Here is a 12,211-nt window from a genome sequence, read left to right on the forward strand (position 1 = left end):
ATGTTTTTGAAACCAAATCATAGCATGTTTTTTTAATGTGTTCCAAAGGTCTTGGTGTATTTATGTAATATTCTGGAGGGGCTTTTGACATTTCTTCCATTCTGGAAATAATAAAATAAGTAAAAAAAGTAAATAAAAAAGTCTAATTCTGTTTCTGTTCAGATCACCACCACAGCTTTGTTAGCACTTATCATTATACTACTCAACATAGCTTTATTTTAAGCTATCTGCATTCATATTTTTCATTTTTCATTCAAACTACTACTATTTATATTCAGACCTTTTGCTTCTGTTATTACTGCTCCGACAAGTGAATTTCAGCAGTGTGGGATCAATAAAGTATTATCTTGTCTAATCTTATATTTGTATTGAACTTTTATATATATTTCACTCATACAGATAATTAACAATCAAAACAATAACATCCATAAAATAAACAGTCACAACATGACACATTTAAACAAATGTGACAAATAAAAACACTCAACTACACACGTCAAAACAGCAGTTTCAAGTTGATTGTTCATTTTAACGTTTAAGAAACTCTATTAAAGGTTTCCAAACAGCCTAAGACTCTGCAGTCCTTCCTCTGGTTATATATGTCAGTCTTTCCAACACAATACAAGATGGCATCTCCTTTATCCACACATGTATCGAGGGCACATCCATTTTTCCCCCCAAAACAGAGCAATCATCCTCCTGGCCTGCAGGAATCCGAAATCAATTAAAGTTGACATTTGACCATTTATTGTTTTGGATTAAGAAATCTTCCAACTTAAAAGCTGTAAAAACTTTGAATTTATGTACACTTTATGTTTTTTTTGTATGAGAGCTTGCCTATGTATTGTTGAGACCCCCTGACGGCGTTTTGTATTGTTGGTGTATTGTCTTGAAGAAAGAAGAAGAAGAAAAATGACATTGAAACCACAGACCATGTCTTCTTCTCATGTGATGAGACACAAACATTCTGGGTCAACATTCACAGTTGGATTAAACAAAAAATCATATTATTTCCAGCCGCTATTTCTAGAGACGATATCACTTTCATATTATTTCCAGCTGCTATTTCTAGAGACGATATCACTTTCATATTATTTCCAGCTGCTATTTCTAGAGACGATGTCACTTTCAGTATGCTTTTGCAAAAAAAAAAAAAAAAAAAGATGAACTATGCTGCAACGTTATCCGTTGTTTAGCAAAATTTTTCATCCACAAGAATAGAGTTATGAAATCATTCCCCAAATTTATTGTCTTCATGAATGAATTCAAATTGTACTTAAAATCTCTAAAAATTCTAACAATAACAAAGGCACAAAAATTATATGATATCTTGAAAAAAATTCCCACTGAAATGAACACTTAAAACTAATTCGAATCCCCCTTATTGAAAACAACATTTAGACTATTCTATATGTATTTTATCTATTTATTTTTGTATTTGATTTCAACTGCTATGAATGTACAATATTGATGTTATTATAAGTTTTACTGTTAATTGATGTTTAAACATGCAAGAGATGTTTATTTTTGTAATGTTCAATAAAGCATTGATGATGAAGAAGAAGAAGAAGAAGAAGAAGAGCAACATAATTGTCTTCCGGTCCGGTAGGTTTTTTTTTTTTTTTTTTTTTTTTAAATAAACTTTATTAAGGCAGTTGGGTGGGGTGTAATACAAAAAAATACATCAGAACGTCGCCAGGGGGTTTCAATAAATCATAAAGAGGTTGTCATACAAAAATATTATAAAAATTACAAATATTCAGAGTTTTAGCAGCTTTCAAATTAGTAGAGTCTTTAATAGAATTAATATACTGCTTGGTTTCACTTATAAATATAGAAAAGAGGGGATTTTTTTTGTGTATCGAGATTTATGTATGTGATATTTTGCCAATAGTATAATTAGATTTATAATGTAATATTGATTTTTTTTTTGTGTATGGGAAGTCAGTGAAACCAAACAGTATATTTTCAAAACAAAGGGACAAATTAGGTTCAATTGAAAAAAAAAGGAAGTTACAAATATCTTTCCAGAACTTAGACGAAAAAGGGCAAGACCAAAATAAATGAAAAATACTTTCAGGGTGCCCTCCGGTCCGGTAGGTGTCGCAGTAGAATTTGTCGAACTCCTCTAACCGTTTCCGCTTATTTTCTCGCAAAGGGAAGTGTCCTCCATTATGTCATTGTAGGTCTGTTTGGGTTGATTATCAAGAAACAAGCAATGCCTGGGTACACACCAGACGAAAAGCTTCGCTTAGACCAGCTTACGAAGCTCCGGAGACAATGGCTGAAGGACCAGGAGCTCAGCCCGAGGGAGCCCGTGCTGCCAGCTGAAAAACCGGGGCCCGTCGCCAGGTTCTGGACTCGCTTTCTGCAGCCCAAGAGCCTTTGGAGGATTTACGTGAGTCTCCATACACGGCTACCGCTAGCAAGCTAGCAAAACAATCACCGAGGATATCTACACGTACATAGATTATCACTGAAAAAACGGAACGGTTTACATAGTATATCTACTCTCAGTTTAACCCTATAAAGCCAAGTGTATCATATTAGATACAGTTATTTTTGAGACCTGTACATCATCAAAAACCTGATGTATACATGTGTTGAAGATAAACAAACTGAACAACAAATTGCACAAAAATACCAGATGTAGCAAAAATGATATGCAGGTTCCACGAATGGATCAGTCATTGCTGCATTAAAAAACTTCATATCAGCAGATGTATGATGTTGCGTTATATGGAAAAAATATGTATTTTGCATGTTTGAGGAAAAAGGAAAAGTCAAAGTCTTAATAGGTTAAATATGTTAGGGTTTATATGTTTTTGTTAGTTCGAGAAAAACAAACTGTGAGCAACAAATTGCACAAAAAGACCTGATGTATCAAATATGATACAAATTAGAATTCATATATGCAATTTATTTATTTCTTAAAATTCGTCAGCAGGTAAATAAGCACTCAGTTTTTACAAAAATTGAATTTTCTGGCAATTATTTCATGGTTCAGGCTTTATAGGGTTAAAGAAAACTAACGTATTTAGCCACAATTCAGGGAAGTGCGGCATTGCAGATGTGTCCGATTTGGGATACAGTCTCTATACATTTATTCATCACTTGACTTCATTGTATAGGTATTATCCAGTGACTTCATATCATACAAAAGTTTATTTATGTCAATAATTCAATACAAAAAGTAGAAATAACACATTATATAGATCCATTACATACAGAATGAAACATTTGATGTCTTAATTTATTTAATTTCTTCTATTTATAATGATTATGGCTTACATTTAATGAAGACCTAAAACTCAGTATCTCAAAAAGTAAATATTACAAAAGACCAATTTTAAAAAGTATGTTAAATATGGAAATGTTGGCCTCTGAAAAGTATGTCTAGCTATATGCACTTAATACTTGGTTGGGGGTATTTGACTTGAACTACTGGAATTTAAACTTTTCCATGATATTCTAATGTATTGAGATGCACCTTAATATGCAGGGTTTATATGGGTGCTGGAAATCTTTGAAAAAACTTTAACGAAATGTTTTCAGGGTTTGAAAAGTGGTTGAAAGTACTGTGGTTATAGGCTAGGGTTCTTACTTAAAAACAGCTGACACATTTTGACACATGAACCTTTTTTAAAATGTTTTCATTTTCTGTAGAACGCTGTCAAAGAGATATAATTTTATGTGTAATCTAATTTAATGTGAAAAGTGAAGTAATAGATGAAATAATAGTATACTTTATGTACTGTATAAAATATGTAATTTACCTCACCTTTATTCCATTTTTAGATTGAGCTTTTGACCTTGATAATTATAGTTGAAAGCTCATTTTGATGATACATTTTTGATTCAGAGTTGAAATTGTGACACCCCCCCACTGGATTGTACATTTGAGACTTCTCTGAGTTGCTTGTGCCCACTTTGTTTCAGCATATATCAAAGCCAAAAAAGCAATATATATTCTGATACACTTATCCCTTCTTAATCACAACAAACATTTTATTTGTGAGGGTTTTTTTGTACTGCTGTATATTGTATACTAGTGAAAGAGTAAGCTTGAGCCTATGTTGAAATATCAATTTTCTGTTTGGAGCAGTCAGAATAAACACTGATTTATAATGTACTGCTCTTCTATTTATACTAACTTGATCCTAATGTTTATTTTCTTACAGACCCACAAAGCTGTCACAGGCGGAGTTAGCACAATACTATCACTGTTGGTGCCAATGTGGGTCATCCACTACACTGTTAAATACCACGTTGCTGTAAGTCGTCGTAAATGTTAAATATTATTTCCTATTACATGACATGTACAATTGTGATATCTGGTGAACAGGACTCTGTGCAATGGAATTTGTGTGAATGCTGAAGTTTCTGAACAGCCTCAGATTGTTTGCTTTTTTTCTTTTTCTTTTCCTATTTTTAAGTGCAAGTGTTCTTTCAGTAGTATACAAGTATGGTAACATGCAAAGAAGGCAGGAGCACTTTAGAGTGACTGATATGTAGCATTGACTTTATTCCATGTTCTTAAATTTCTTCTGTATTTAAAATACAAGGGAACCAGACATCACTACGTACAGTACATCACACTTAATTAATGCAGTTGTCTGCATACTAAATAACAATGTCCTCTTCCTCCTTATTCTCTACAGCCAAAGCCATATGGCATTGTGTCTACTAAACCAAGGCTGTACCCTGTAAGTATGAGTCACTGTACCCCCTATAGTCACTATAATCATTATTTGTATTTTTTTTGCATGCAGCCAGATATAAGCTTGATTTACCAACCATAGTAAAATCCGATTATACTCGAGCCTGATTCCATACTGACAATTAACTAGAATGGCTACTCTCTAAGTTGTCTTAATGATTTTTTTGTCCTTGTTTTTGTGTTAAGGGTGACACCATTGTGGAAACGGGTGAAGTTCTTCCTGATCTTCCCGAGAGCCATGGCCATCACTGAAGTTGAAATATTTAAATAATCTTCTGTTGTAAAAACTGTTTATATGCCAATAAAATACTACAGAGTAAGTTGTGAATATGTGTGATTTGAAAATAACTGTTAATAGTGACATTACAATGGTGACCAGTAGTGGATGTTTGTGATGCTTCCACAAGTGAGAGGCTGTACAATTTCTTATAAAAAATGTATCCAGTTCACTGCCAGACCACACTGGTTCAAAGAGAACTTTGTAAACTCAACCTTAGAGTGGCATTTGATTGCCATAAACGAATAGATTTCATTTGAAAGGAGGAAATTACTCTGCATTATTTTATGGACGATTGGAAAGTTGGGGTGAAAATTAAGAAAGTGATGTTAGTCTTTAGATTTATACCAAGTCTGTTCCTGCATCAGGTAACTAAAGATACACTGGATTTTTAGATAGCAAGCACGGACCAATGAACATATAATGTAGTTTTTTAATTTACTGAGAGTAACCATCCTGAAGCAGGTGACTAAAGCATGGAAACAATCAAATACACCAAAATTAAGAGCATGGGTATAAACAGCAGAACAAAGTTTAGAGATGGAAAGACTAACTTTTAGAAATGGGGAACAAATACATATTTGGAATAAGTTATACTGTAAAGAAAGGCTGGTAAAAACAGTGGAAATATTTAATGTAGTTTGTCCGATTGTCAAACTTTGAAATTGAGGAAAATATGTGACGTTTACTTTAATATGACTCCGTATTGTTTTATATTTCTATTTGCTGGACTGATAACTTGTTAACGTAGGGTAAATAATAGTGTAAGCATTGTGACTGTAACAAGGGCTAAATGTCTTTTATTCTGTCAACCAACGGCCGGAAATGTGCTTCATGCGGTCCAGTGCGTACCGTACACTGTATAATAGTTATTACTAAAGATATAAAGACGAAGTAATTTAAATGTGTTTCTATTGCGCTTTGATTGCGTGTGTATAAACCACAGATTGTATAAATTCGTATAAATCATAGTTTTTTTCGAAATGCAAGAACTTTTATTCTGAAGGGCGGAAGTGGCTTGTAGTAGCTTGAATTAGAAAACTACTTCCGGTAGGATATGTGATATTTCAGGCAGTTGGTCTTATCAAGAGTTTTTATTGAATGACAACAATGTAGAAATGATTGGCTTTCGACAAGACGGAGAGGGCTTATCATTTGCCTACCGCATACATCTCTGAGGGAGCCAAAAGTAAATATTAACGTTGCACAACTTTTCTTGAATGTCTTAACTAGCCGTAGACGTCCTAGCATACCCAGCTAACGCTAACTAGCTGTAATATCCTAGCCTACTTAGTTAGCATGCTAACTTTAGCTAACCAAGTTCATCAGTTCGTGAGCTGATGTTCGCTGTATCGCTCAGTTGTAGCGCCAATGTACATTTGATACAATCGTTTGTGTAAATGTTGTGGTTATTAATATTATATCAGCACTTGAATGCGACACATTTCCATCTGTTTACCGACACAGCCGTTCCTCCCTTTCTCCGAGCGGGGCATTTTACAAACTGACGGCGTTAGCCTAACCTGCTAAGCTAACTATAGCTAACCGAAAACAACAACGCAGTCGAAGGACAAAAACGACTGTCGATTTAATCGTGGATTTATTCTGACGTGTTCTTGTCAGTGGTGGTGTGTCTATCGAGAATAGCCATATATGACAAAGGCTTTATATATCGTCACACTGTTAAAATAATCGCCTAAGTCATTTTTTTGTCAAAATTGTTTTTTTTATTTGCCTAAATCATCTCCTCACGACGCCGGCCACCTATGGTTAAAAATCCCGTACATTCTCAATTGATCAGATCATGTGATTTTACCCCTTTAAGATAATGGCCTATGTCAAGTGTGTGACTTAAGCGAATTTATTATGCCTAAGTCAAAATAAAATGTGATTAAGGGAATTTTTGGAACATGCTTTTGTGACTTAAGCAAGATATGGAAACACTTTATTTTGAAGGTGTCTGCATAAGAGTGACATGAGCGTGTCATAAACATGACATGGGATGTGTCATGAACATTAATGACACTTTGAAGTAACATTAATGCTCATGATACTTGTCATGTCATGTTTCTGACAGGCTTGTGTGACTCTTATGTAGACACCTTCAAAATAAAGTGTTACCATATCTTGCTTAAGTCAAAAAGGATGTAACAAAGGATGGCTATTGTCATAGTAATAACACTGTGTGTAAATTATGTAACTTAAGAGAAATAAATGACAATTTTTTTTAACATGCCTTTGTGACTCAAGCAAGATATGGTAACACTTTATTTTTGACTTATTTACATAAGAGTCACAAAAGCCTGTCAGAAACATGACATGACAAGTATCATGAGCATTAATGTTACTTCAAAGTGTCATTAATGTTCATGACACATCCCATGTCATGTATTCAATGACACGCTCATGTCACTCTTTTGTAGACACCTTCAAAATAAAGTGTAACCATATCTTGCTTAAGTCTCAAAGGCATGTTCAAAAAATTGCCTATGTCATTTCTTTGTCTGAAGTTACATAATTTACACACAGTGTCATTACCATGCCAATAGCCATCCTTTGTTACATAATTTTTGAGTGAAAAGATCAATAAATGTCATATGTTACACTTTTGGTGAAGTTTTTTGTGTTTCCTGCAAAACTTGAAAAAATGAGTTAGGCGATTATTTTAACAGGGTGATGATATACACCGCAAATTGATCCGATGTAACGTTAGGACCGTGGTTGTAGTTGTAGTTTCATAGACTGTCATAACGTTATTACAACATACTAGCTATCCGGGTTCACATGAGTTCAGCACCCATATCTGTTATATAGTCTGCCCTGTTTCTTATTATAAGACATGTATGTTATTATAGCAACATTTTGCTAGAGAGTGAAGGAAAGTTTGTGGTACAATGGCAAATTGCTTATTTATAGATAGAGTAGGAACTTGGTCGGTTATTGAATGCATGTAAGGTCACTATGTAGACACACATTGTCCTAGACAGTCATGTTCTTGTTTTAACAAACTAAAATGATGACATGAAAGTAAAGATCTAAATACTAACTAGAGAGTATCTTTTACTGTTATAACAAGAATGATTAAGAATACCTGGTAAAGGACACGTAACAGTAGCTGCATGTCATAATCCTCTGCATTGATTTATGGTTGAATGTGATGCATATTGTATATGTGAAGGAACTGCCTGAACTTTTCTTTTTCTTTTCATGATACAGCATGTGCAACTAAATGTAGTACATTAGATAATATTCTTCTTGCAGGTCTCGGTGTAGAAACCTTCCAGCTGCCTAATGAATCTGATGTGTCAAATTTACTTGAAATGCATTATTGTGAATGAAAAGGGAAGCATTTTGTGCAATTGTAATGTTAATTGTAAAATTCAAGTCAAGTTTACCGGTCTAAATTTATACTTAATTGCACAGTACAGCATTTGTTATAAAAGATGTCTAATCTTATGTTTCCTATCATGTCAGATCATGTCAGCAATCAAGATTGCCCTGCAGCAGAGCCAGAAGAAGGGCAGAAGGAAAACCTCTGAAGCAATGTCTGCAGAGGTGTCGCCAGACTCCAAGTGTCCCATCTGCTTGGACATGTTTAACAACATTTCTTACTTGGACCTGTGCCTGCACAAGTTCTGTTTCCGCTGTATTCACGAGTGGTCCAAGAACAAAGCAGAGTGCCCTCTGTGCAAACAGCCATTTAATTCAATCTATCACAGTATAAAATCAGAGCAAGACTTTAAGAAATATGACCTGCAACCGGTGGATAATGGCTCTTTTGGGACTTTTGGTGGAGTGCGGTTTAGATACCGCACAACTCTTACTGGAGTCCATCGACAGATGCGGGGAAGGACCTCTCCACCTCCTGACAATGGAGTCATGTTTGAAGCCCCAGCAAACCCTCCCCAACTGCCACAGGACCGCTACATACGACGGATGATGATGAGGTTGGCAGCCAAGAGGAGAGCTGCGAGTGAAGGCAGGGCAGTGAACAGTGTCAGAGAACAGGAAATGGTAAACTTCAGGAGAGAACTGTACCGACGGGGAGTGAGGGTTCGGAATGTCCGGGATGGTGGTCGCTCCAGAGACACCTCGGCTGAGTTTTTTCGAAGAAATCCTGCCTGCCTACATAGACTGATCCCTTGGCTAAAAAGAGAACTTGTTGTGCTGTATGGGGCCCATGGCTCTTTGGTCAACATAGTTCAACACATCATTATGTCACGCATTACACGTTATGATATGGAGGATGGAGCGATTCAGGACGAGCTTAGGCCATTCCTCCAGGGGCGCACAGAGCACTTTCTGCATGAGTTCCTCTGCTTTGCAAAATCTCCCTTTAATATGGAGGCCTATGACCAGCATGCTGTCTATGACTGTCCAGCCCCTTCCTCAAATGAAGACAGCAACTCCAATTCGTCTGTTATAGCGATCTCAGAGGATGAAGAGGACTCTGTGGAGTTGGACCCCCCTGGAGACTCCACATCCACTCTGAGCCACTCTGCCTGGGATGATGAGACACCTGGGCCATCGTATTCTACAACAGCAGAGCAAAGTAGGGTAAAGTGTCTATCAGTCCTCGATGCAGACTCGGACAGCAGTTCAGAGGAAGAGACACTTGCGTTTGGGGCCTCTCCGCAGCCAATTAGTCCTCAAAACCAGACAGACATGACTCAGGGTGAAGTTAACAATGAAGGATGTCTGTCTTCTGACAGTGACGACTGTGTCATCATAAGTTTTGTTAAGCCAACAGCAGAGAGGACTCCTGAGCTAGTTCAGCTATCGTCTGACTCTGATGAGTCTGCCAGTGAAGATATTAAAGCAGTGCCTCTTCTACCTCAACACATCCGCTTCTCAAGTTTGAGTCCTGTAGCTTCACAGAGTAGTGATCCAAGTAGGGATGGACAGGCAGATTCAAAAGAAAGATGTAGCTCTCCAACATCGAGCAGACACAAGACATCCAGTAAGTCAGACAGAAAGAACACAGATGGAAGATTTTACAGTAACAATAGATCTATGGAGAGGCACGAGAGGGAAAAAGACAGTCGGAGAAAGTGGAGGTCAAGAAGTACAGATCGCAGGCACTCCAGCCAGAGCCCATTGAACTCCCATAACAGTGTCAGCACTCTATCTCGAGGAAAAGGTTATTCTTACTCCAGTGGCAGAGACTACTTAGAATGTGACAGTAATTATAAAAGGAGGGGCAGTGATCACAGCTACCAGTCATATAGACATTACAGCCAAGAGAGAAATGACAGTGGGATGCACTACACAGAAAAGCGGTCCTACTATTACAGTAGCCGCAAGTACTCTGATAGGCGCTCTCGCTCCAGGAGCCGCAGCAGGGACTCGCGGAGACGGGACAGGAGGCATTCTCGTTCTAGGACTTATTCCAGCAGTTGCTCCCCTTCAACAAAAAGGAGATCTCACAGCAACAAGCCTGGTGGAAAGAGGAAATACAAGACAAGACATTTGGAGGAAGCATCCAAAAATGCACTTTCCAACTCAAATGCTGAAGGTGACTCCCCCGTGTTAACAACAAAACACAAGAAAAAGAGCAAAGAGAAGCGTCGTAAAAAATCCAAAGACCGGTCGAGAAAGACCAGCAGGAGCCTCAGCGTGGAGCTCATCAATGAGGAAAACTCTCATGAGCAGAGCAGGCGTCACCATAAAAAGAAGAAGAAACACAAGAAGAAAAGTAAAAGGCACAAGAGTACTGAACGCACAGAGAAGCACTCACCCACTGTCATTACCATTGATAGTGACAGCGATTCTTTTGCTAACAACGGTGTCACCCAGGCCAGCAGCACTAACATGGACAACCCCATTGACGGTACCACAGATGACCCAGTTCACCCCGCTCTTCTGGACTCTTTGGAGTAGTTATATGGAGGTTCATATTCCTGTTTTGTGTTGTGGGAACGTATTGATTGATCCTCAGCAGCTAATGCCTGCCTGCAGTATTTTCAAAACCATGTTCAATATGTAAGAGGTCATCAGACCATGAAGGGTATGCTGAGTACACATATCTGTTTAGTTAGAGTGCTGCAGGGATGACGTATTTCTGTACGCCAACCCAGAAATTGGCATCACTGTGGTCCCCCTGACAAAAAGCCAATGGGATTCTGGCTTATTGCTGAAAATAAACTGGTCGATGTGATGACAAACTCTGCGGTCTCATCTATCCACTTGATAGCAACCGTCTTTTTAAAGACATGTTAAAGCTCAAAGTTCAAAAGGTGAAAATCACTTCAGCTTGTTTTAACCACCTCTAACCGAAAAAAAACATTCAAAAAACAAATTGACCTAGAGACAAGGGAACCACAAGTGTGAAACTGCAAACTCATTTCAGTATTCAAGGAGTCATTCCTGCAGCTCTCTATGCCACCACAAGTGTTTTCGCCTGTGACAGTTCATTGGACGCTGGCCTACATGACAACAATCTCATTTCATGTGCATAGTGCCACTATGAACATGGCTGATGGGGATGATATTAGAAGTCGCACATCTTTTTTAAGTGACAATTCTTATTCAGGAAAATAATTTTCTTTATGGATTTACTTTATTTCTAAGGTGCTCTCAGGGATAATATTGATCACAGTGATTTTCTTTTTTTTTTTCGGGTCATCATACATCAGCTATATTCCTAAGGCAAAACAATTTCTAATTGCTACACTTGGAGTAGTACTTATTATCCACGGATGATGTTTTGATTTCAAAGTGGGCTCTTTTGTATTGAATTTTATTTAAAATAAATTGTGATGAGCAACTGTGTGTTGTTTGTTTTCTTTTTATTTCATGTTGGGGTAGTTTAACTATATTGACCTATTGTTTGGTTCATATTCATAATAGCTGGGTCATACATATGCCAGCTGTCTAAAACTTTATCTGACTAAGTTGTGTGTTTTGTAAAAAGCTACAATGATGTAGTCAAAGATACCTGTTACATATAAGGCTTTACAAACATTTCAATTTGCCATAATAATTTAAGGTTGGTGCTTCAACTAATTGCAAACAGATCATGTAAAGTGATCATTCAAGTCCTTAGTAGATTTATGATTTCATAGAACTAGAGATTGAGTGAAAAATGTGCCATGACAACATTTTACAAAACTATATCCAAGATAAGAGGATTATGAAGTGTATATGTTGGGGGAGTAACCAACCCCCTTAACTTTTTTTCATCCTGTGTTGTAGTAGCTTCGAACAAGATCAAA

General features: G+C 37.0%; 2 protein-coding genes across 2 annotated transcripts; both read left to right on the forward strand.

Annotated features, from left to right (window-relative positions):
• Nucleotides 1-2,127: 2,127 nt before the first annotated feature.
• ndufb6 (NADH:ubiquinone oxidoreductase subunit B) lies at nucleotides 2,128-5,040 on the forward strand. Its single transcript, XM_059341168.1, has 4 exons — nucleotides 2,128-2,398; nucleotides 4,182-4,274; nucleotides 4,662-4,706; nucleotides 4,907-5,040. Exons 1-4 carry the CDS (start codon nucleotides 2,219-2,221, stop codon nucleotides 4,970-4,972), a joined length of 384 nt encoding a protein of 127 aa, XP_059197151.1. The 5' UTR covers nucleotides 2,128-2,218; the 3' UTR covers nucleotides 4,973-5,040.
• Nucleotides 5,041-5,195: 155 nt separating this feature from the next.
• On the forward strand, nucleotides 5,196-11,763 carry toporsa (topoisomerase I binding, arginine/serine-rich a). The gene is made up of 2 exons (XM_059341156.1): nucleotides 5,196-6,186; nucleotides 8,472-11,763. The coding sequence occupies exon 2, from the start codon at nucleotides 8,475-8,477 to the stop codon at nucleotides 10,875-10,877; it is 2,403 nt and encodes an 800-aa protein (XP_059197139.1). The 5' UTR covers nucleotides 5,196-6,186; nucleotides 8,472-8,474; the 3' UTR covers nucleotides 10,878-11,763.
• Nucleotides 11,764-12,211: the final 448 nt, after the last annotated feature.

Source organism: Centropristis striata, chromosome 1 (genome assembly GCF_030273125.1).
Source record: "Centropristis striata isolate RG_2023a ecotype Rhode Island chromosome 1, C.striata_1.0, whole genome shotgun sequence".
Classification (NCBI taxonomy): domain Eukaryota; kingdom Metazoa; phylum Chordata; class Actinopteri; order Perciformes; family Serranidae; genus Centropristis; species Centropristis striata.

Coding starts and splice junctions, on each gene's coding strand:
- ndufb6 (XM_059341168.1), top strand. CDS start 2,219: ATGCCTGGGTACACACCAGACGAAAAGCTTCGCTTAGACCAGCTTACG. Junction 4,275..4,661: donor CTGTTAAATACCACGTTGCT/GTAAGTCGTCGT, acceptor TATTCTCTACAG/CCAAAGCCATATGGCATTGT. Junction 4,707..4,906: donor CTAAACCAAGGCTGTACCCT/GTAAGTATGAGT, acceptor TTTTGTGTTAAG/GGTGACACCATTGTGGAAAC.
- toporsa (XM_059341156.1), top strand. CDS start 8,475: ATGTCAGCAATCAAGATTGCCCTGCAGCAGAGCCAGAAGAAGGGCAGA.